Raw genomic sequence first — 26,478 nt, forward strand, 5'->3', positions numbered from 1 at the left:
TTATTTATATGTTTAACTATTTTAAATAACTTAATTTAACATTATTTCCTATGGAGTTTTACTTAAAGTTCCTACCTCTATTATTTACTATTGGTTAGCCATGTGTAGTGCTGGACTTACTACTTGTTTGCAATAGCACTTTAAAATAACATTTTGTAGTACGTCTATACTACTACAGTAGCCCTATTGTACTACTACAAAGGTAGTACATTACATGTATGAATTCAGTTTGTGACCCATGTATCAGAACAAACTTTAGAGAGGGACAGAAGTCTTGGCAATATTCAGTAGCAACTTTAGACGAAGGCAACAGCTGGAAGAAATGGTCTTCAGCCATATGCTATTTCTGTTCCAGCACTGAACAAGCTACGATAAGAAGTAACTAAAATGTTATTTCATAACGAAAACACAAATATGCTGTGAAAACAACTCTCTTAAACTTGATACCAGGTTTGCCATTTATTGGCTTACCTAAAAATGAGTGCAGCGTTTAGAATTAGCTGGTGGGTGTTAGGACAATATCACCTTAATACCAATGTAACAGTTTTCGTTGCCCTTTTAATTTTCCATTACATGTTTTGCTGCATTACTTTTCTTATCCCTTGTGGTTACCATACTTTTTTTATGAACTAGGTTAGTATTTTAAAAAACTTGTTTAATTTCTTAGTGTCATCCTTAAGTGGGTTATTAATTTGGAGTTTAAATATGTCTCTTACCTTATCTTGTGGGACTGACTATAGTCAGGAAGCTGTTCCTATATTGTATTGCTTAATGGGATGTGTTTGGGTAGCAGTCCAACTGAATTTCAAATTCGTATTGGCAAGTCCTTGTGTAGGAAAGTGCCACTGTTGGCATGGCTACCCCCCACTTTTTGACTAGTGTTGATGCCAACTTTGATTGAAAGTGTCCTGGGACCCTGCTATCCAGTGTTCTTTCCCTAAAACAGTACCTTTGTTTCCACAATTGGCACAGCCCTGGTACACAGTTAAGTCCCTTGTAAAAGGTAGCCATGGTACCAAGGGCCCTGTGGCCAGGGAAGGTTTCTAAGGGCTGTAGCATGTATTATGCTACCCTGGGGGACCCCTCACCCAGCCCATGCACACTGCCTTGCAGCTTGTGTGCGCTGGTCGGGAGAAAAAGACAAGGTCAACATGACACACCTCTCAGGTTGCTATGCCCACAAACCACTGCCTGTGGCATAGGTAAGTCACCCCTCTAGCAGGCCTTACAGCCCTAAGGCAGGGTGCACTACACCACAGGTGAGGGCATAGATGCATGAGCAATATGCCCCTACAGTGTCTATGTCCATTCTTAGACATTGTAAGTGGAGTGTAGCCATATTGAGTATATGGTCTGGGAGTTTGTTATTATTATTACAAACTCCACAGCACCATAATGGCTTCACTGAATACTGGGAAGTTTGGTATCAAACTTCTCAGCACAATACACCCACACTGATGCTAGTGTGGGATTTATTGACAAATGCACACAGAGGGCATCTTAGAGATGCCCCCTGTATGTTAGCCCAGCTGCTAGTGTAGGACTGACCGGTCTATGCCAGCCTGCCACTTTCAGATGAGTTTCTGACCACATGGAGTGAGTGCCTTTGTGCTGTACTGTACTGTACTGGGTGGAAGTGCTTCACACCTCCCCCTGCAGGAACTGTAACACCTGGCGGTGAGCCTCAAAGGCTCAAGCCTCAAATTACAGTACCCCCGGGCACTCCAGCTAGTGGAGATGCCTGCTCCCTCCGTCCTCCCCCCCCCGGACAAAGCCCCACTTTTGGAGGCAAGTCTGGTGGGAAAATTAAGGAAAAACAGGGAGGAGTGACCACTTTAGCCAGGACCACCCCTAAGGTGTCCAGAGCTGAGGTGACCCCTCCCTGTAGAATCATCCATCTTGGTTTGGAAGACAGGGACCAATAGGATTAGATTTGTGTCCCCCTCCCCAAAAGGAGTGGGCAAAAGGTGGGTGTAGCCACCCTCAGGGAGAGTAGCCATTGGCTACTGCCCTCTGAACCCGAAAACGCCCCTAAATCTAGGATTTAAGGGCCTCCTTGAACCCAGCTCACAGGATTCCTGGCGACCTAACAAAAAGAAGAAGGACTACTAAGCTGAAAGCCCAGCAGAGAAGAAGGAAGACGACAACTGCTTTGGCCCCAGCCCTACCGGCCTGTCTCCTGCTTCAGAAAACCTGCAAAAAGACCAGCAGGCCCAGAGACCTCTGCCAACTCCAGAGGACTGTCCTACACCCAAAAGGACCAAGAACTCCAGAGAACAGCGACTCTGTCCAAAAGAAACCTACAGCTAAGGACTCCCACCTCACTCCAGATGTGTGAGTCCTGACCCCTGTGCACCCGACGCCCACAGCCCATGTCCAGGTGGTCCACCCAGCAAGAAAGGGTCCCCAGGCGATTGGGAACACGAGCCCAACCTGAGTCGACCCCTTCAAACCTCCACGACGATGTCTGCAGAGGGAATCCAGAGGACCCCCTGACCGTGAGCCCCAGACGAAGATATCCAGCACCTAAAGGACACACTGCACCTGCAGCCCCCAGGCCTGGGAGAAATTGACCCCCAGCACAGCATCGACCAGCAGGTGGCCCTCTTACCTGTCCAGCCGGGGTTTGCCTGAGAAGCCCACTGGACCTTGTCTGCAGCCTCAGAGTAACCCCTGGGACCCCCTCATAGAGTTGCATTCAAAACCTGACTCCCTGTTTGCACCCTGCACCCTGCCACCCTAGTGCAGCTGAGGGTGCGTGCTTGGTGCTGTTTGGTGCCTACTTGGGGCCCCTCCAGTGTTCTCTTGAACCACCCTAGTCTGCTGTCCGAGTCACGGGTACTTTCCTGCTGAGTGACTGGATTCCGAGTACCCCCGTCTCCATAGGAGCCCACGTTAATTTGGTTCCTCTTTGACCTCCGCACCCGACCGGCCTCCTGTTGCTGGTGGTGGGTATTTGGGGTTAACTTGAACCCCCAATGACGGACTATCTAAAATCTGAGGGTCGGAACTGTAAACTGAATACTTGCCTGTAAAACTGAACTATCTTTTCTTCCATAGGAACTGTTAAAAATTGCAGTGTCCACTTTTAAAGTAGCTTTTTACCATTTTAAAGAAAACTGTAGACGCTGTCGATTCCATTCAAAGTCTTTATTATATCGATGCAAAGTGCCTTTCATTTTATGTACTTACCTGCAAACTGAATCTTGTGGTCCTAGAAATAAATGAACAAAAGATATTTTTCAATATAAAATCCTATTGCTCTGGAGTTAAGTCATTGAGTGTGTGTTTCTTCTATTGCTTGTGTATGTACAACAAATGCTTAACACTACCCTCTGATAAGCCTAACTGCTCGACCACACTACCACAAATAGAGCATTAGTATTATCTATTTTTGCCTCTGTCAAGCCTCTGGGGAACCCCTGGACTCTGTGCACACTATGGGCCTCATACAACCCTGGCGGTTGTTGGAATAGTGGAGGTATTCCCGCCAACAGGCTGGCGGTACCTACCTCCACTATTATGACATTGGCGGTTTGGCCAAAGCCAAATCGCCAGTGTACCACACCGACCGTCATGGTGGTAACGACCACCGGGCTTGAGACTACAGTCTCCAGCCCAGCGGCCGTCACTAGGCTGCCCATGGCATTATGACCCCGCCAACCGCCATGGTTTCAGTACTGCGACTGAAACCATGGTGACAGGCACTATCAGTGCCAGGGTGTTCCTTCCCTGGCACTGAGAGGGGTGTCCCCCGCACCCCCAGGGTCATCCCCCTCCCGAACCTTGGCACATTTACACACATACATGCACATAAATATACACCTATACACACACGCATACACACATTCACCCACGCGTTCATACATTTATACAAACTCACAGCACCACATACATCCAGGCACACACGCAATCACATGACACAACATGCACGTACACTCACACCCACTCATGCACACACATTACACATGCATGCACGCATTCACACACACTCACACACACCCCCACACACTCACACAACACCCCCCAAGCCCCTCTCCTTTTGGAGAACCCGACTTACCTGCTTGCAGGGGGTCTTCCGGGAGGAGACGGGAACATGATACGGTAGGCGGTGTTTTGATGGCGAAGCACCGTCCGCCGCCATGACAGTCGACGGAATTCCGCCAGCCTTCTGGCGGTATTCCCTCTACGGTCATAATGGCATGGACGGTCAGTAGCCATGGCGACGGTATGTTGGCGGCCGTCGCCGTGGCGGTAGGCGCCATTTGCCACCAATGTCGTAATGAGGACCTATATCTCATTTTGATATAGTATATACAGAGCCAGCTTCCTACACCTTGCACAAAGGGGTTCAGAATCTGACATATACAATTCTGGGGGGTTACCCCTAGAGGAAGTATCATTTTGTACCTAATGTTGGGCACCATATGATGTGTTCTTCTGGTATATCCTAAGACTCTCAGGGGGCAGTCAAAATTCAACCACGGCACCGCTATGGGGCGGGGAAAGGTGGGTTACCCCCAGAAAATGTAACACTCGACAAGTACATTTTGCCCAGGCATACTGTAGACTCACTTCTTGAAAGAGAATTATGTTATAATGCAATAATAATCCACACATCCACTTATGAAACTCCACGGGCTCCCTTTCTTATCTCCACCACCTACAAACCTAGGTGCACAATCTACAAAGCCATCATGAGCGACACACTGCCTACCTCTGCATACATTTCACCATCTATGGTGACTTTCAGCACACCGACCGCCAGGACACAGTCAGACTGGAGACAAAGAATTAATTGAAATTAAAAACAAGTAACAGGCCTTCTCCATCTATGCTCCTGGGCCTGGAATGATAACCCACACCACCAAGAGTTCCCAACCCCTGCTCAAATATAGAAAAGAGCTTCTTAAAGAACATTAGCTCAAGGTGCAGTAATTGTCCACAAACCAGCTACCCCCTTTTACATCTGTGTCTGTGCTTCTAACTCTGTACAGGTTCTGCAATCTTTAGGCTTTGTTTGCGCTATTTAAATACCACATACGTACCTGCATTCTTTCATATATAAATATGAGAATTTAAGCTAAGCCACATGTTAAGGAAAATCAGTCTATGCCATAATAAGACATTTCATCTATTAAATAATTTGATTTCTCAAGCAAGCAAACAACAAACTCATCATACCTAGTTCTGGAGAGGTTGGTCGGATCCTTCGTCCTTTTCCTTTGGCTCTTGTTCTGTTCTCTCCTGATGCCGAACTGCTTTCTTTCTTTGAGACTTTCCCGGACTTCTTTTCTGTTTCCCTAGTCCTTATATCATGCCCCTTCCGACTGTGCGATGCCGGAAGGGGAGTGATATCCATGTTTGGTGCGGCCCATGGTAAGAACCTCACTTGATCTTTTTTCCTGTCCAGTTCACCTGGAGCAACAGCCACAGTCGGTGGACATTGTGCTTTTGCAGCTGCAGGCTCGAGGCGAGCTGTGGAAGTCCTCAACTCTGGAACCGCTTTAATCTCACTTATTTGCTTACTAGTCCTAACCTCAGAAAAGGAGGCCTGATCTTGGGATGCTGCTTGGGACAGTGAACTATAGTCTCTTTTCTCAACAGGATGTGTGGGAAATTCAGGGGAGAGGCTTGAGTCTGTTGCCTTCTTTATGTCCGATGTTTCTGGTAAAATCAGGGCCTTCTTTATGTCCAATGTCTCTGGTAAAATCACTTTAACAGTAGTGCCTTCATCCATTGCTTCCTGACAAAGTTCCTGACCTTCGATTGCTTTTTCATTGATTTGTGGCCTTTTCAGCTCTGCTGCTAGGTTCACGGTGGCACAGCTCCGCACCAAGGGCTTTCGCATCACACTGTTATGGGTTGCTGTCTTCTGCAGACCAGCCGCAGTTTCTTCCACAGATACAGATGGAGACTCTTGCTGATGGAGCTCATGCTTTTCTAGCATGACCTTTGTCTCCAAAGGATAGATTTCCTGAACTACATTTATGTCCACTGGTTTTAATACATCAGCTTTGATCTTTTCAGGGACCTGAATATCAGGAGGCCTGGTTGATGCTTTAGGGGAAGGAGCTCTCACAATACCACTTTTTACAAATTCTTGTGACCTCATCAGCTGCTGCTTAGAAACCGTTTTTTTGATACGGGTTAGCTCTTCAGAGAATTTGTTTTCAATATCGTAGAGTCGGGTGGCATACCTTCCCCTCTCATCAAAAGAAGATGTCTTCTGTTTGAAAGCAGCTCTCCTCAGGTTTATGCCTCCCATTTCAGACCTTACACCATCCCTGAAGTCGTCCCTGAGATCCTCCCGCGAGGAGGCCAAAGCACATTGGTGGATGTCCATTTCAGGCTGGTCAAAGGAGCGTGCTTTCCTGAGGGGAAGCCAGGTATGAACTGGCAGTGGGCTATCAGTCTGGTCCAGGCTCTTTCTTCTTTCCTCCAGGTACTTCAGTTTATCAAAAATCTTGGAGCCAGAGCGGATTAATTTAGGGGAAGGTCTGAGAACAGACACACGACTGGACGCTTCGCTTTGTGGTGTCTGGGGACGGGAATCCTGTGTACTAGCTTGGGAATAACCAGAGGACTTAGGCTTCTTAACTTTCTCTTCAAACTCCTCAGGTACAGTGTCTACATACTCTGAGGGCATCACTACCTTCTTGCGGGGTGTTAATGGAGTGACAGAGGGTGGTGCAGGGCCTCGAAGGGTGTGCTGGTTGGAAACTCCAGTGCTCGAAGAGGAACGATGTCCAATTCTTGGAGAAGGGGGTGGAAGAAGTGGTGGTCTGGAGAGGGACTGCTGCATGTCAGATTTTGGGGAGTCGGTTGCACTTCTGAAGGAGATGCTGGTCATACTTCCGTTGCTGTGGTCACTTTTAAACCCCCCTTCAGGGATACTGCTGTAATCAGAAAACAAAACATGTTACATCTGATGCAAGACATTATAAAATTGACTCAAAGAGTCCACTATTTGAAACAGACAGACAAATGGAAAGACAGATTTACGTTCTGCCACTGATGATGCAGTAAATAATTCTGGCGCATTTACTGATGAACAACTAATCTATTTTATTATATCAGATCTATAATGTAGAGATGTAATAAATATATGTAGTTTAATATTTGGCAATCTAGTGGCCTTCGGTTATACGTAAGTGGAAGAATGTTGTGAAGGCTACACTGAGGGCAAGAATGCGAGGTCCAACTGCAGGTCAAAGTCTATTAGAAATCCGTTATTGAAGGGAAATTAAGTAAAATTGTGCACTATTTTAAAATAAACCTGTTAGTGTTTTCTGCATTTTAATTCTGATGCAAAGGGAGCACTCAAGTAAATGACACATCCAAAACAAACACATTCTTGCCCTATTCTAATTGAAACCACATTATTTCCACGCAAACATCATTGACCAACAATAGCACCTGTCGGGTGAGAAATGTCCTGTGCTGTTTAGCCCAGAGAGCCTAAAGTATATATACTGGACAATGTATACTGCTCAGATAGCAGAGTTATATTGGGGCTGAGATAGTTGGCATCTGCTGAAGACACCTTGAACAGAAATCACTCTTTGCTTTCAATAGAGTTCAGGGGATGAAAGTAATATCTATATTCTGTTCTCAGTTCCCAGTCAGGGCATGAGATCAAATACTAGCATGAAGACTCCTTAGAGGCGAAACTAGAATGCCTGACATGAACTCTCAGTGAGTTCATCCACTTTTGGTTGTAAACAAGTGGCTGGTGGAGATGGATTTTAAACAGGACAAAGAAATCTAGAGGAAGAAAGACAGGGAATAATATATATAAAATCAAATGTAGGAAAGGGATCAGAAAGAGCTAATATAAATGAAAGAAAAGTAGCACAGATCTCCAAATAAGTAAGATGCACTGGTGATATGAGGAAGCGCAAAGATGGAATTGTACGACTGAATGAAGAAGGGGAAAAAGAGGTGGCTGTAGAAGGGAAGAGCTCAAATATTGCCCAAAATACTTTTGCAAACTATTTATTACAGAATGAAATATGGCTACAGTAGAATGACACATTGCAAAAGGACAGGACATAGATTCAAATATTTAATGAAGGCCGGAACCAGAAACACAAAAGATGGATAAGGAAACATGTCCAATAGGATGCATACCGTCGGATATTAAGGGAGCGTAGGTATTTTTCACGCTCCACTACTAATCTCATTTAACTGCTCACTGGTGAAAGGTGAGGTATAAAAGGAGTTGAGCAAAAGAGACGGGAAGTCAAACCTAATAAGATTTTTTTATACAAGAGTCAACCTGTACAGTGAATAGACTATAGGTAACAGACAGTGTCTATCTTGTGGGTTGGTAACAAGGCATATCCTCATCATTACCTTTATCATCAGCACTAAGGCAAGAAGAGAAAGTTCGTTTCTTTGCAGGTAAAAGCCAAATATGTCCCAGAAGAAGCAGAAACAATTTCAGGGTTTTTAGCAAACCTCAAAGAGAGATCAGAGAGGTGACAGATGAGAGTCAGTAAAAGTGAAAAATCATGATTCATGTTTGGAACAAAATGTGCAATGACGCACCGGTGTGGGCTGGTTAATGGAAGCCCTCACACAAATGAAGGATCCTAGAGTTACTAGATATAAAGGCATGAACTACTTAAAATAGTTTCTCAAAGCAATGCAGACATTCATGGGATTTTTTGGGTGCAAACTAGAGATTTAATGAACTGTAAACTGGGGTGTAGGTTTTCACAGTATATATCATTTGTGAGGCCTCACCTACAGCCACCTAGTGCAAGTGTCCACGTCTGAGGAAGGGATTTCATAGAGGCTAAAGACATGTTAGAGAGAGTTAAGATGAGAACTACCAATAAAGTTGACTGTCTGCACCTGAGATCTTCTAAATATCTCCGCAAGAATGTGGGAAAAGTTATGAAACCACATATGGCATAGACGGTACCTGCCTGACAGAACAAGACTGACATTTGTGTCTGGTCGCCACACTAGTCTTTATGGGGGAGGCACCATAAATGTGCAGGCTGACGCGACCATGCAGCTCTGCCTTGGGAAGAAGAAGGGAGAACTGAGGTATTCTATAATTGCGAATAATGCTGGTAATATTTTTTCAAAATTCAAAACTTGCTTTTATTTTCGCACTTTGTACGGCAGACAGTATCACGCTGTCAGAACGGGACCACCATTTTTGTTTGGTTGCTGCACTAGTCTATGCAGGGGAGGCACCATAAATGTGCAGGCTGGCGTGACCGTGCTGCAGGCCATAGGCATGCAAAAGGCAAGCCCATCTGCACCCATCCGTGCCTGGACCGCGCCAACACCGGGACCCCTGGTCCATTCACACCAAAACAACTGAACACTATACAGTACTCCAGGGAGGAGATTGTGGCCCCCAACCCGGGAAGCAAAAACGTGGCTTGCATTACTTTTGCGCTGCATGCTGATTTGGATTCAGCTTAGTGTGCCAATTGCGATTGGTCTCTCCCCAAGCCCAAAATCCATTTGTTACATATGGTAAGACCAAATCCTCTATCCAGTACCATCTCTAGCCAAACTTTTAATCGCATTTTGATGAAAGCTAGGTCTCTAATCAAACACAAACTAAATAGTTTAGAAATCCTCGAGCCATACAGCCCATACATACGGCCCGATTACGAGTTTGGCACTCCAAAAAGTGCTAGACTTGCAGTGGAGGTCGGACAACCACAGCTGTGGCGATCCAACCGCCATATTACAAGATTGGTGGTCAGTGCCGCCAAAAGACCTCCATCTCCGCTATGGCGAGGTGGAAACAGCGCCGCCGTGCTGATTACAATCATGTTCTCTGGCAGTCTTTTGAAAAGGCTGGTGGAAAACAAGTGCAGGAGTCCCCCTCCCCAGCACCGTCAGAATGCACACTGTCCATGTGGAGTCTAGTCCAATGCCGCTGCACGTTTTCCACTGGGCTTACTGGCCAAAACCTTAGTTTCTGCCAGTCAGCCCAGTGGAAATCTCATAATGGGGCCAGTGGGGAGACTGTCAGCTCTGTGGCAGTCTCCTCACCAGGGGTCTGGCAGTAGGGTTTTCAGACTGCCAAACTTGTAACCAGGCCCATAGTCTTTAACACTGAAACCTGGGAGGATGTTACCTTTGACCTGGATTTGGTTCAGGCTATCCCAAGTGGTTACACAATTGCGAGAGTAGATAGATCTCGCAGAAAGGGAGACAGACTTGCCATTGTAACTCGCAGTAACATACCTGCTTGTTGCTCTTCAGTTGTTAGTAATGACCAGTATGAACCTCTCAGTTTTCAGCTAGAATGCACTAAACATTATGGGGGTCATTCTGACTTTGGCGGGCGGCAGAGGCCGCCCGCCAAAGTCCCGCCGTCAGAATACCGCTGCGCGGTCAAAAGACCGCCGCGGTAATTCTGAGTTTCCCGCTGGGCTGGCGGGCGACCGCCAGAAGGCCGCCCGCCAGCCCAGCGGGAAACCCTCTTCCATGAGGATGCCGGCTCCGAATGGAGCCGGCGGAGTGGAAGGGGTGCGACGGGTGCAGTTGCACCCGTCGCGATTTTCAGTGTCTGCTTGGCAGACACTGAAAATCTTGGTGGGGCCCTGTTAGGGGGCCCCTGCAGTGCCCATGCCATTGGCATGGGCACTGCAGGGGCCCCCAGGGGCCCCACGACACCCGTTACCGCCAGCCAGGTTCTGGCGGTCAAAACCGCCAGAACCAGGCTGGCGGTAAGGGGGTCGGGAGGATTCCCTAGGGAAGCGGGAAACCGGCGGGACACCGCCGGTTTCCCGTTTCTGACCGCGGCTGTACCGCCGCGGTCGGAATGCCCATGGATGCACCGCCAGCCTGTTGGCGGTGCATCCGCGGCACTCTGCCCTGGCGGTAGTCAACCGCCAGGGTCAGAATCAGGCCCTATATGTTTAGAGTTCTATTGGTCTATCGAGCTACGGCCTCTTTTATATCTCATCTTAGTCCATTACTGGAAACGAGCATCAGTGCTGTTTATTTTACTATCCTGGGGATTTCAACTATCATTTGGAAAACATTGAGAACAAAGATACTGTCACATTGTTTGATACAATGGCTAGCTTAGGACTCCATCAATTGATCAAACAACGACACACTCGGCAGGCCACACACTGGATGGAATGGTTTCTTACCTGTAACTCCAGTTCTCTCGTAGGGGTATTTCCATGATAGTCATAAGCATTGAATAGTTCCGCGCGCCTGTGGGGACCCCGGAGCACTGTTGTGAAGTATATTCTTAAGTGCAAATACCAACCCTTTGAAAAAAGGTTTGTCAAAAAACACTTAAGAATAACACTGTGCAGCCTATGTGAACAGCTACACAGGCCAAATTGTTAAAAGAAAAAACAGTTATAGTGTAAATTCACGATTAAACGTCTATTTATTTTATAAATATATTAACAAATACATTCTCATATTTTATTTACACCTCTCATGAGAATAAAACAATGCAGGGCAGTGTAGCCCATAGGCTGCCATTATACAGAATGAAAATAGAGCTGTGCCTTTAAGAAAGTAAAGTCTTCCTGTTTCCCATCATGCACAGCGAAAGGCAGTTGCCTCAGTTCTTTTTTGGAGGCTTGTAACCTGACCTGAAGAAACAAAACATTTGTTGGAGTACCAACCTCGATAATATTCATGTTCTATGTCAACTCCACCGGGGAGGAGGGTTGATTATGACTATCATGGAAATACCCCTACGAGAGAACTGGAGTTACAGGTAAGAAACCATTCCTTCTCTCGTAGGGGATTTCCATGTATAGTCATAAGCATTGAATAGAGTAGCAAGCCCATCCCCATAACCGCAGTGGAGTAGACAGAAGAATACTGAGAAAACATGAATCATGCAAATAAATTCTTGAGCAAGGCCTGTCCAACCTGCGCATCTGCCCTAGCGTCTGTGTCAAGGCAGTAATGCTTAGTAAAGGTATGGACCGACTTCCAAGTGGCAGCCTTGCATATTTCTGCCAAAGGGACATTTCTCATCAATGCTGTAGTAGCTGCCTTCCCTCTAGTAGAGTGGGCTTTTGGCCTACCACAAAGGGATTTATTTGCTAACTGATAACATAACATTATACATGAAACAATCCACCTGGATAAAGATTGTTTAGACGTGCCCAACCCTGTTCTAACTGGGCCATAGTTAATAAAAAGCTGTTGTGATTTCCGTAAGCTTTTTGTCCTGTCCAAGTAAAATTTCAAGACTCTCTTTACATCCAGAGAGTGCAGAGTTCTCTCAGCAGGAGTAGTTGGATTTTGAAAGAAAGTCGGTAATGAAATTGTTTGGTTCACATGGAAGTCGGAGACTACCTTAGGTAAAAATTTTGGATGAGTTCTCATTACCACTTTCGCAGAATGAAAAACCGTGTAAGGTTCTTGAGCGCAAAGGGCCTGGATTTCGCTGACCCTATGCGCTGAAGTGATTGCCACTAGAAAAGCAGTTTTCCATGTGAGATGCTGAAGTGATGCCTTATGTATTGGCTCGAATGGAGGTAGCATCAGACGCGATAGGACAACATTCAGTTCCCATGGAGGAGATGGTCTTCTAATGGGAGGAAAAACCTTTTTTAAACCCTCCAGGAAGTCCTTAATAACTGGGATTCGAAAAAAGGAAGTTTGTGAGGGGCTCTTTCTGTATGCTGTTAGAGCCGCCAAATGTACCTTTATTGATGACAATTGTAAGCCCGATTTTGCCAAACTTAACAAGTATGGCAGAATAGACTCCTCCGCAGGATATCGGGTCAATGTTGTTGCCTAAGCACCACATGCAGAATCTCTTCCACTTGCTTGCATAAGTGGATCGTGTGGAAGGGCGCTTTGATTCTTTCCATACAATCCTGAGGTAAGTTCAAGTGTCCATATTGCACTAGCTCAGGAGCCATGCTGCCAAACTCAACGATGAGAGGTTGGGATGGGACATCTGCCCTCTGAACTTCGTGAGCAGGTCCGGACGATAAGGGAGCCTGATGTGTGGTTTGAGTGACCGGTGAAGAAGGTCTGGGAACCACCATTGGCATGGCCATTCCGGAGCAATCAGGATCATTTTGGACTGAGCATTGGATAACTTCTGGAGGACCGCCGGAATCAGGGGAAGCGGCGGAAAGGCGTAAAGAAATGCTCCTGACCAGCTTATCCACAGGGCATTCCCCAGTGTCCCTGGATGGTAATATCTGGAGGCGAAGTTTTGGCATTTTTTGTTTTCTGGGGTTGCGAATAGATCTATAGAGGGGGTACCCCATAGTGGGAAAATGGAATGAACGACGTCGTTGTGTAGAACCCACTCGTGGTTCTCGTCCATTACGCGGCTGAGAGCATCCGCTTGAACATTTTGGATGCCCGGCAGGTGAGTTGCTACTAGCGACATGTTCCTGGCTAGAAGCCAATGCCAGATTGTCTGAGCCTCTCTGGATAGAATCCTGGACCTGGTGCCTCCTTGTTTGTTTACGTAGTACATAGTGGCCACGTTGTCCGTCTGGAGAAGGAGAGTTTCCGCTCTCAGAGAGGGAAGGAAAGCTTTGAGCGCAAGGTGGACTGCGCGAAGCTCCAGCAGGTTGATATGATAGAGACTCTCTTTCTGTGACCACTTGCCTTGGACTCGAAGATGTTCCATGTGCGCTCCCCATCCGAGCAGTGACGCATCTGTTACGATGGTTTGAGCTGGAGGCCGATGTTGGAACGGAATCCCCACCAAGAGATTGTCGGGTAGACACCACCATTTGAGGGACTGTAGGGCGTGGGGAGAAAGGAGGACTTTGCTCTCCCATTCGTTCATTAGTTGACTCCATTGATCCTCCAGGTTTTCCTGTAATGGTCTCATATGGAGGCGAGCATTGGGAACGAGATGGATACAAGACGCCATCGAGCCCAGTAGAGAAGCTATTACTCTTGCAGTGGTCTGCGGAGTCTCTTGCAGTTGTTTGCACTTTTGGAGAATCGATAATCGTCGTTCCTCCGAAGGAAACACCTTTCCTAGATTGGTATCTATAATGGCCCCTAAGTAATGCAACCTCTGAACAGGTGTTGCTGTGGATTTCAGGAGATTTACTTGAAGACCTAACCTCTGCAACAGCTGTAGAGTCCATTTGAAATGTTGTTGTGCCTCTAGATAACTGGAGGCCTTTATGAGCCAATCGTCTAGATAGGGGTAGACAAATATTCGATGTTTCCTCAAGTGGGCGGCTACCACCGCCATGCATTTGGAAAAAGTCCTCGGCGCTGATTTGAGGCCGAAGGGCAGAACCGCAAATTGGTAATGACGTTTTCCGACGGTGAACCTTAGGAATTTTCGATGTTTCTTGGTCACCGGAATATGAAAGTAAGCGTCGCAAAGGTCTATTGCACAGAGCCAGTCGCCCTGACGAAGATGTGGGTAAATTTGGTGCAAGGATAGCATCCTGAATTTCTCTTTGCGAATCCACTTGTTTGCTGTCCTTAGATCTAAAATGGGACGAAACTCTTGCTTGTCTTTTTTGGGCACAAGGAAATACCTCGAATAAATCCCCTTCCCTTGTTGGCTGATCGGGACGGGTTCTATGGCTCTTTTTTGTAATAGAATGGTGACTTCTAACTGAAGAGCTTCGAGGTGTCGGCTGGTTGTTTTGGGTGGAACAGATGGTGGAGCGCTGGTGAATCTGAGAACGTAACCATGTCTCACAATATTCAATACCCAGGCGTCTGTTGTGATGCGTAGCCACTCGTCCAGATGATTTGAGATACTTCCCCCTACCGGAGTGGGTAACGGAGGAGGGGGAAGCGAAGATTCAGGGCTTCGACGCGGGAGCCTGTCGAGTTGCCTGAGTTTGAGGTGTTGAATGACCCCTTGTCGACCTTCGTTGTGTGGAGAAACCCCTATGATGCTGCTGCTGTTGCTGTTGCTGTTGCTGGGGACGTGAAGACATCCAATGTGGAGTCTGATACCTGTGGGTGAACAGTCTTCGTTGATATGGGCGGAATACCTTTCGCTGTTCTTTCGGTCGTTCCATGCCTACTGCTTTCAGGGTATCCAGCTCAGACTTCATCCTGGCCATCTCGTCATCGGCATGAGAGCCGAACAAAGTGGAGCCTGAGAAAGGTAGATTTTGTATTCTCTGCTGTGCTTCAGGTTTAAGCGATGTAAGTCGCAGCCATGCATGTCTCCTGAGTGCTATTCCGTGAGCATAGTTATGTGCGGATAGTATCGAAGAATCCGCCGCAGCACTTATAACTTGGTTAGAAACCATAGCTCCCTCTCCCACGACCTCCAGGAAATCTTCCCTTTTGTCCTTAGGAAGATGCTCCGCAAACTGCAGTACAGAGTCCCAGAGGGATCGATCATATCTCCCTAATAGAGCAGTGGCACTGGCTGCTTTCATGGTGATGGATGCAGTAGAGCATACTTTTCGTCCTGCAGCATCGATCTTTCTGCTCTCTTTATCTGGAGGTGAAGAGGAAGACGGTGACGTAGAATGCAATTTCTTTGCTGCCACTATAACCACCGAGTCCGGTACTGGGTCCGACCTCAAGAATAGAGGATCTTGTTCTGGTGGACGGTATTTTTTAATAAGTCTGGAAGGAGCAGACTTTGTTGCGGACGGTGTAAGAAAAATGTCCATTGCCGGTTCAATAAGACCCGGAACCAGTGGAAGCAAAGGTCTTGAAGATGTCCTGTGATGTAAGGGCTCGAAGATTACTGACGTCGATGGAGCTGGCACCGCCAGCGGGATATTCAGTTTGGTTGCCCCTCGCACCAAGACCTCCTGGAATGTATTCACATCATCTATGGGGGACACTCTCGGGGACGGTGAGCCCGATAGAGTTGGAGAGTAGTCCCGTGTAGACGAAGAAGAATGTCTATGATGTGAATGCTGAGATCTCTGTGATTCATGACGATGGTGCCGAGAGGAAGAAGAACGTCTAGAAGAATGTCCAGAACGCCTGACAGATCGCGTTGGAGTCCTTGGAACAGGCTCTGAAGGAGGAGCCGGAAGAGGAGCCGTAGGTGTTACCGGTGTCTGTGGCAACGGCGACTGCCGAGGCGAGAGCTGTGGAGACGCTGGGAGCAGAATAAGTGAGGCCGAGGATTCCGATGTTGTATAAACCCTTCTAGGCCTCTTTGATTGTCGTCTCGACGTCGACACACTCCTCGACGTCGAAGAGCGGTGACGGCGACTTCTGGACGTCGATTCCTCTCGCCGTGGAGAACCCCTCGACGACGACCCTCGACGTCGTTGTGGTGACGGCGAACGTCTCCGACGGCGAGTACACTCTCTCGACGTCGATCGTCCTCGCCGTGTCGACGGCAAGCCTGACTCGGATCTCCTCGACGTAGATCGTCCTCGCCGTGTCGACGGCGATCCAGATCCTTTCGACACCGTGTGTCCACGTCGTCTCGACGGCGAAATGGTTGTCGACGGCGAGCGATGTCTTTTCCTCGCCGGCGACCCACTCCTCGACGGCGAACATGTTGGCGCCGTTCCCTGTTTCGACGTCGACGCCCTCGACGTCGTCGGAGACCTGTGCCGTTTTTCAGCAGGTCTGGTAGGAGTTATAGAGGAAACAGATTGAGCCCTGGTAGAAGCCTGACCTTCTCCTCGCTCTGTGGTGGAACGGCCACTTTTTCTTCTGTCCTCTCTCGCCTGAAGTCGGATTTTCTCTCTATCACGAAGAGTTCTTCTGGAGAAGGTTTTACAGATGTCACACGACTCTGGTTTGTGGCTGGATGGAAGACAAATTATGCAGACCCTATGTGGATATGTTTTAGCCTTTTTTCTGCCACAAGAGGGACATTTGTCAAAAAGTGAAGGCATTTCTAAACTAGAAAAACCTCAAAATTCTGTCAGAATTTAACAGAAACTAGTAGGAAATGATCACTCAATGTTAAAAAACGTCGAGTGAAATTGAAATTCAAAAGATTTTAAATGAATTTCTGTCACAAAAAACTTTGTGAGGTAGAGCTCAATGCTTCAGGGTCCTGTCAGAAGGAGCCGGAAAAAAAGAACTGAGGCAACTGCCTTTCGCTGTGCATGATGGGAAACAGGAAGACTTTACTTTCTTATAGGCACAGCTCTATTTTCATTCTGTATAATGGCAGCCTATGGGCTACACTGCCCTGCATTGTTTTATTCTCATGAGAGGTGTAAATAAAATATGAGAATGTATTTGTTAATATATTTATAAAATAAATAGATGTTTAATCGTGAATTTACACTATAACTGTTTTTTCTTTTAACAATTTGGCCTGTGTAGCTGTTCACATAGGCTGCACAGTGTTATTCTTAAGTGTTTTTTGACAAACCTTTTTTCAAAGGGTTGGTATTTGCACTTAAGAATATACTTCACAACAGTGCTCCGGGGTCCCCGCAGGCGCGCGGAACTATTCAATGCTTATGACTATCATGGAAATCCCCTACGAGAGAAGGTATGTTTTCCAGTAGCAAAGATCTTCAAGTAGTGGGTATCCTACGGTTGTTATGGTCAGATCAAAAAGCAGTGATGTTTAGTATTAGCATGCCCAAAACTCATGCAGCAGGGCACCCAATTCTCCAAGTATTAGGAGAAGGGTTTGGCAGAAGCTCTACATTCGGCCCTATCTGATTCACTATTAGAACCTAAGGGTAGCATTAGGTCGTATTTAAATATAACGGTACACTATTATGCTACATGGATAAGGAGGGCAGTTAACCTTTTAGCCCCTGAAAAATTCCTGACTAATTGTAGAAAAAATTAGTCAGATCCGTGGTTTTCAAAGAGCTTAAAAGCCATGAAACAAGAATGGAAAAGAAAAGAGTTGGTGTGGAGATATAACTACAATCCCCAAGATAGAGAAAACTACAAGCTTTCTATTGCAAAATATAAAAAGCTCCTTTTAGAGGAAAAATCCAAATATTACATTAATGAAATCATGCAATCCAACAATTCTCTGCAAGACCTTTTTAAAACTGAAAAATTCGGCAAAGCTGCCTGCGCTTAACCATAAAAAATGCAGTCAAGCATTTTGTAATACGTTTGCCAATTTCTTCCAGACAAAAGTAGAGGAGGTTTTTAACACTTCTGAAATTAATTGTCAGTCATCATCCAAATCCTCGCCGAGCAGCAACCTTCAATTCTCACTGGCTACATATAATTAGTTTACACCACTTAGTACCGAGCAGGTCTGCAGCCTGTTAAAATTGACAAAGTCTGGATCGCCTTTGAATCCCTGCCCCCAAACATTGCACATCTAGTTCCAGATATTCTGTCAAAACAACTGATATTGATTTTTAATGACATAATACATTTTGGATATTTTCCTTGTGTCTGGAAAAGGCTTCCATTCTACCTCTATTAAAAAAAATCAATTTGGATTCACACTTTATTGTCGCTAACAATCTGATGGATACTACCCAACATGGGTTTAGAAGGTCACACAGCATAGAAACAGTGCCAATTGTTGCATCAGAGGAACTAAGGTCTATAGTAGATGAAGGTGGCAAGGCCGCACTAATATTACTTGACTTCTCAGAATCCTTTGATACGGCCAATCACACCATTCTGATCTATTGGCTCTCTGAGATGGGAATTGGAGGTCTTTCTCTTAATCTGATCAAATTCTTCCTCACTGAAAGAGACCAACAGGTGGCTCTGGAATAGTTCTCCTCAGATCCATTTTGTCTGCCATGTGGAGTGCAACAGGCTCATCGTTGAGCCCTATGCTTTTCAATCTTTCTATTACTCTCCTGGTGAGACTCATCAAATCCTTTGATTTCTCTGTAGTGTCATATGCCGATGATACCTAGATTGTGGTATCAGTATTATCCAATTTAGCAGACACTGCCCTGAGATTTAGCTCCTGTATCTCACAAATGGATAATTGCATGAGGCAAAATTGTTTAAAGCTCAACTCTAGAAAAAATGAGGTTCTTCTTCTGGGTAGGGACAGATCTTTCCGGTCACCTAATTGGTGGCCTCAAGAATTGGGGTCTCTCCCCTCACCAGTCAAGAAAAAGAGAAATTTGGGGATTTTTTTTAATGTCAGGCTTACGTTTGAACATCAGGTCAATTCTCTAGCCTCCTTGTTATTCTTCACAATAAAACAATCAGAGAAATCATCCCTTTTATTCCACTGGATCTTCAAAAAACTGTGATTACCATTCTGGCCTTTTCCAAATTGGATTATTGTAATGACCTATTTCTCTGCATCCAAAAATGACTCTTAAATAGACTCCAGATGTTGCAGAATGCGGCAGCTCGGCTTCTGTTACGCATACCGAAATATCAATCCGTGTCGCAGGCATTGATTACGCTTCACTGGCTCCCAGTGGCCAACAGGTTACTGTTTAAGGATCCTGGTATTGCGTTTAAGTATCTTGACAACATTGCTCCGGGATAGATTTGTGTGGTATACTCCATTCCAGACACTTAGATCATTGTCAGCCAAGTACTTAGTCCTACCTAAAGCTAAGCAAGTAACTTGGTGGGGGGAGGAGCCTCTTTCTGAGGATGACTGAACTTTGGAAGCAGCTCCCTCTGAACCTAAAGTGTTGCTCAGATTTACTGTCTTTCAGGAAGCTTCTCAAGACCTGGCTTTTTAGTCAGTAAGGTTTTGGTCCGTTTTCTACCCTCTTCTAATCAGTAGCAGTGCCAAGACGCCCCAAGGAATTTTAGCGGTTATAAAACCGGGAACCAAATCAAATACTACCACGTTGATACCTTAGGTATTTAAATACTGTAGAAGAGTGGAAGAGGAAATATATCTGAATTATTTTAATACATCAGCCTTATACATACCTCTAGAGACAGTGACTAGTTGAGATACACACACCCATAGAATGCCGGATCTGTGGCAAGAATATTGAGTCATTTGTATCCAGTGGTCTCTATGGCTTTCTACACACATAACATATAAAATCAGAACATACATAATATGTACCATCGAATAAAACAATTTGCAATGAAAACAAAAAGAACAGTTTAGGGATAAAAGCCAATCCATGATCTGGTGGAACAAACTAAAATTAAAATGAAAAAGATGGTGGTAAAAGGAGAGCTACTAGTGGCATGCGAAAAAAATAACAAGGAATGGGGAGAATGGTGCAAAACGGTATCTTCCAGTACAAGAGGAGGCGAATGCAACCCTGCATCTTAACCATTTGAACATGCAATAAACTCACTGAGACACTAGCTGAACTGCATTCTTCACTTAGGACCATCTAGTAGCGGATGAGGCCCTTGGTTATCAATGTGCTCAACCATAATGAACATTAGCTGCAAGACCATCTAGCCTCAGAAGGTTATCACTTGTGTTAACACTGAAGTCAAGTGTTTCATACTTAAAGCACATCTGCCTAGGCACTCACATTTTATTAAAATTACTATCAAATCATTAGCTTTATTGCATTTGGCCTATTTAACCCTACATTTCACATACAGTTCAGGGTTTTGTTGTTTAAGGGTTGGCATAAATAATGCTTTTGTTATTGGCATTCATAACCCATGATGGCATCACCATTCTACAGACCCGTAATGCTCAGGCAAGTGGAAGGGCAATCACATTACCACTTCCATCAGGGAATTCCATGGATAGCAGCGCTAGTCTTGAAGGTCACCTGCATTGCCCTGCCACTCACTTCAGTTCTCAAATATTTTCGATCTTCAGAGCTGAGAGAAACCAAGCAAAACTAAACCACTACCCAAACTTCAGGCTGGTAAAATAAAAACACTTGAGTACTATTTCTCAGGTATAGACACAGCCATTAGGAATGAGCTCACAGTATCAGCATCTTACGTACAGTTTAGGGAATAAAAGAGTCTCCTCTAGCGTGGCTGCAAATAAAATAGCTTTCTGTGAATCTAAAAACTCAGGATTCATCTTGTATAATACTTTTTATGTCTTGTGTTGCAGATCCCCGTTGTTATAATGGTCTTCTAAAACTAAATTCATTAATTTGTCTCATCATAAGGTGCTACAAAATTCAGTGCACCTTCGATACAACTTGAAATAGAAAGAAATGCAACAAGTCCAACATACTTTCTACATCTGGATTTGGTAGTACATTTCCACAATGCTGTATTTTAGTCAACATGGCTACCACAGCTAGGTTGCAACAGTTGGACAGGCTTTAAAAAGCATTTGGTGCATTTCCCACTGCAAAATTAAGAGATGCATTCCAAACGTGCCAGAAATGGAATCCCCAACATACATTCCATGACAAAACAGACAGCAACACCCCTACCATCTACAAGGCACTCCCACCAAATCAGCCCATACTCCAGTACAACACACAGATCTTCAGCCCTATCCTGCCATAACCAGTAAGAGATAACATTTGACATCTGTTTATCATGAAGATTCAAGCAAACATGGATGTGAGGAAGCAACAATACCCTGCTGTCTACAACTTAATTCTACATACAATCTCGCCTTCCTACAGTGTTCCAGTCACAACCAATTCAACATGATTTCAAGTTTAAAAAAAGGGGACTGTACCCCTACAGTAATCATTACCATCAAATATACCTTTCAACACATGATGAGAATGTACATACTCACACACTGACCAAGTGCAACACAAAATGATGAGGCACCACTGCAGAATGTTATGTGGCCCCGAGTCTTCCATATCTCACAGATATTCATTGACCCTGGAATTAAAGGGAATGTTTGGAGGGCCCCTCTGTGCCACTGGAGATGCAGGGGTCTGCCTTACACCCCTGATGATGAAACTACACTCACAATACTTTACAGCAGTGGATGATAGACAGATTCTTTTTTAGCACCTGCCCTCACATGCTCAGCATATCTTTTCTTGGAAAGTCTGCGATATCTATAGGCCAGCACCTGAGGTACTGAGCTATCAAGTTCAGAAATGTTTTATGGAAGTGCTCCTTTCATGAAAGAAGAAGCATGGAATCTATCATATATTCTCCTCTACGTTTTATAGAGTGGCTCTTGCCATCTACTAAGAACAAAGGTTTGCCAATTAACACTGAATACTTGCATGTCTGGGAAGCAGATAGTGAATATAGGTAAGAATATAAACATAGATTGAAAGGCTTCTCGCTGATGTTGTTTAGCTAGTAGAGAGTTTTCACAAAGAAGGATTCTAAAAACAAAAAGAATGAGTCTGATTGTCAAGTGATTGGAAAAGGATGGTTGTATGTCAGAAATCGACAACAAAAATGTAGTCCTAAAAAAATATTTCATACAGAATGTGATGGATATACTAATACAATACATGTGATTCTTTAATCCTTGTATAAGCAGCAGTCTATAATTCCTTTATAATCAGAGATCTTGTGTTGCGCCCAGTCACCATGTATAAAGTCAAGTTCGATGTCACAATGCCTGCTGCCAGAGTCAGCAGCTGAGGAGAAAGGCAGGCCAAGAAGCACAGTTGAGGCAGCTGTGTAAAGTAACAAAAACAGAACATTACTTTTTGTTCCTTCTACTCTATTTTAATAGCTTACAATAAAAGGCAGAGAGATTCTGTTTGCACTCCTTTGATAGATAAAAGCTAGAATCTTTCTGCATGTTTCTACATGTTGAGAGCTACTGCTGCTTTTTTTTATACTGACTTGTATTGAATTGTTTCTAATATTTGTTTGCAGCAAATATTTAACAGATTTTTGATGAGTTTCATTTTGCATTAGAGGTTTTATTTTGACACTTCATGTTTGCAAACATGCTCATTCTTTCATAGGAAAGAGCTATGCACCAAAGGTTTAAGTGGTTTGTGGGAAAGGTGATGGTGTGGCCATGTATTATATGGAATAAAGTGCCCTCTGATGTACATGCTAAGGATATTGCATGTCACTTCAAAGTTCCATAACCTTACAAAGAAACTCGGCCTCATTGGTCTATATGGTTATTGTAGGAAGCTGGCCTGGTGTGTGGTGGATACCTATGGTATTATCACCTTCTACCAGGTCAAGGTATCACCTTATCAGTGAAGTGTAGGCAGTGTCTAGAAGCCAGGATCTCTAGAGGTAGCTGTTGATGAGTAGCCAAGGCTTATCTAGGAGACATGCAGAGCTCGTGCAATACCACTTATAGTCACACAGCACTTACACACATGAAAGAACCACATAGTGTTACAAAAATAAAGGTACTTTATTTTAGTGACAGAAATACTACAATTCTCCAATAGGAGGTAAGTAAACACACTATTGTATATGCAGTAGCAATCAGAAATAGGCATAAAAGCAATTGAAAACAGTGAAAAGCAGTAGGCAATACTAAAGGCCTAGGGGTGACCAAACCATATACTAAAAGAACAAGTTAATTATCTTTGGTAAACATTATCTGGTAGAAACTCTATCTAGCTGCAGATTCCTTACCTTAGAATTTCCTGGCTTCAGCTTAGAATTCAGAATGTTTTGCTAAGCGGTACCCTGCACGTGCCATCAGGTGGCATCGTTCGGATCTGTGTGGCATCGTTGGAGCCATCTGTGACGTCACAGTCGTCTATAAAAGTACCCCGTGCGCGTACATCAGTTGTTTTACCCAAGAACTTACACGCCAGAAGCGCAGTCATGGATAGAACCAACAGTCCATCTGTGCAAAAACGAGGGCCCTGAAAGGGAAAAACCCTATTAGACAAATCCGCAGAGCGCAGAGGCATGGGTGGGTATAAGGAATCTGCAGCTAGATAGAGTATCTACCAGATAATGAGTTCCTGAAGGCAAGTAACGTGTTCATCTGATAGAGACCTCAAGCCGCAGATTCCTTACCTTAGAACAGATACCTAAGCCATAACCTCCTGGTGGTGGGCTGCGGATATATTTTCTCACACTAAAAAGTCCTGTAGGACCGAATGGGCAAAGTGTCCATCTCTCCAGATCTGATTATCCAGGCAGTAGTGTTTTGCAAACATGTGCAAGGATGCCCGCGTTGCTGCCTGACAGATATCCAGGACTGGAACACCTTGTGCTAGTGCAGTAGTAGCAGCCTTGCCTCTAGTGGATTGAGCCCTCAGGAGGCTGCTTCTTGGCCAATGAGTAGCAGATTTTAATGCAGAGAACGACTCAGTGCAAAATGGTTTGTTTCTGCACTGCCCAATCCTTCTTTGCTCCCCTGTACCCCACAAAGAGTTGGTCATCAATTCTTTAGAGTGGTCAAGGTAGAACAACAATGCTCATTTTGGGTCCAGTCGGTCAAGGTAGAACAACAATGCTCATTTTGGGTCCAGTCGGTGGAGTCTCTGCTCTTCCTTAGAGGGATGCAGTGTAGCAAAGAAGGTGGGCAGGGTGATGCTCTGATCCAGATAAAATGGGGTCACCACCTTGGGTAGGAAAGAGGCACGTGTTCTGAGAACCACTTTGCCTGGGAACATAGTGAGATATGGTTGCTTTGATGAAAAAGCCTACATCTCACTCACCCTCCTGGCAGATGTTATTGCCACTAAGAAGACTGTCTTGATGGTGAGCAGCCAGAAGGGACAGTTGCATAAGGGCTCGGCAGTGAAGAAATGTGAGGACAAGATTTAAGTCCCATTGAGGTATAACAAAGGGCGTAGGGGGAAACCTATGAAATCTATGTAAAACAGGAGACTTAAAAAGTGAAGGCTGATCAGGCAGACAAAGAAATGCTGATAAGGCGGAAAGATAGCCCTTGAGAGTACCCAAGGCAGAATCTTGCTGCGTAAGGAATAGTATAAAGAGAAGGATATTAGAACGAGAAGCAGAAAGAGGATCAATAGATCTTTCTGCACAATAATATACAAAGCGTTTCCAAAAGCAGGCGTATACTGTTTTAGTGGAGGGACGCCTGGCTCCCAAAATAACTTTACAGACTTCAGGAGGAAGGTCAAAAGCCATCAACTGCCACCGCTCAATCTCCACGCATAAAGGTGCAAAGTTGACATTTTTGGGTGGAGAACCTTCCCCTGCTGCTGCGAAAGAAGATCCTCCTGAAGGGGCAGCCTGATCGGAGGATCAATGCTCATTTTCAGAAGCTCGGGATACCAGACTCTCCATGCTCAGTCCACAGCCACTAAGATTACTTGGGCCTGGTCATTGTTGATCTTCTTGAGAACTCGGGGCAGACGTGGTATGGGCGGAAAGGCATACAAGAGGCCTGAACTCCACTTGCGCCGAAAAGTATAACCGAGTGATTGCTGCCTTGGAAACTCCAACGCGCAATACTGCTGACTTTGCGTGCTCTCTGCGGAGGCAAACAGATCTAACCAAGGCTCTCCCCACTGCTGAAAGAGTCCTTGCGCCACCCCTGGGTGGAGACACAATTCATGATCCACTAGGCATCGACGGCTGAGTTTGTCCGCCCTGGCATTCAGAGAACCTGCCAGGTGTTGAACCACCAGGGTTATGCCCTGCTGTTCCAGCCATATCCTCTTGACAAAAGGTCCACAAACACACACCGCCTTGCTTGCTGCAGTACCACATTGCAGTAGTGTTGTCTGTGAACACCTGCACCATCTTCCCTTTTACAACAGGAAGAAAAGCTTTTAATGCCAGTCAGATCACCTGGAGCTCCAGCAAGCTGATATGGAGTCCGGATTCCACCACATACCAGAGGCCTCTGAACTCCACCTCTCCCAGATGGTCACCCCCATCCCAGAAGTGATGCATCTGTCACTACTATGAGAACTGGTTGGGGAAGGGAGAGAAGTCTGCCTCTGACCCAATCGCTGTTCACTAAACAACACTGCAGGTCTTGTGCAGTTCCTTCCGAGATCTGAACCATGTTGGTGAGATTCCCCTGATGCTGTGCCCACTGGAACTTCAGGTCTCACTGCCGAGCCCTTATATGTCATCTGGCATGTTTGACTAGCAGGATGCAGGAGGCCATGAGGCCCAGCAGCCTCAGAGTCTGTCTCTACGAAATCCAGGATAGAGGCTGAAACATCGGTATCATAACCTGAATATCTTGGACTCGCTGCTCAGGAGAATAAGCCCGAAACTGCACTGTGTCAAGAACAGCTCCAATGAAAGGGAGCTTCTGAGAGGGAGTCAGGTGGGACTTCAGCACGTTTATAGTGAACCCCAGGGAATGCAGGAGGTTTGCCGTAGTCTGAGGATGGATGACGAGAGCCAAGGGCCAGGAGCCTTCAACAGCCAGTCATCAAGGTAGGGGAGGGCTGAAATCCCTAACCTGGGCAGATAAGCTGTTACCACTGCCATCACTTTTGTGAACACCTGAGAGGCACTGATGAGACAGAAGGTGGGCACGATAAACTGGAAGTGTTTGCGGCCCACCTTCAACCGCATGTAGAGCCTGTGGGCAGGCAGGATGGGGATGTGAAAATACTCATCCTGCAAGTCCAGCGCTACTATCCAATCTCCTTGGTCAATGGCAGACAAGACCTGAGCAACAGTGAGTATTTTGAATTTCTCCTTTTTGAGGAAGAGATATACGTCCCGCAAATCCAGAACAGGGCGAAGACCTTTGTTCTTTTTGGGAATCAGAAAATAGCGGGAATATTAACAACTGCCTACTTCTGACATTGGGACCCTTTCTATGGCTCCCTTGGCCAAGAGAGCTGCAACTTCCTTGCG

The 26,478-nt window shown here is 45.5% G+C and overlaps 1 protein-coding gene across 2 annotated transcripts in view; it reads right to left on the bottom strand.

Moving 5' to 3' along the window:
* The window catches only part of SPEG (striated muscle enriched protein kinase), a 1,321,813-nt gene that overhangs the window by 910,385 nt on the left and 384,950 nt on the right, over window positions 1-26,478 (bottom strand). For both annotated transcript variants that reach the window (XM_069227158.1, XM_069227157.1), the window contains exon 4: window positions 5,185-6,899. In XM_069227158.1, coding sequence (XP_069083259.1) covers window positions 5,185-6,899 — 1,715 coding nt within the window. The remainder of the gene's footprint in view (window positions 1-5,184; window positions 6,900-26,478) is intronic.

This window comes from Pleurodeles waltl, chromosome 3_2, assembly GCF_031143425.1.
Source record: "Pleurodeles waltl isolate 20211129_DDA chromosome 3_2, aPleWal1.hap1.20221129, whole genome shotgun sequence".
NCBI lineage: Eukaryota > Metazoa > Chordata > Amphibia > Caudata > Salamandridae > Pleurodeles > Pleurodeles waltl.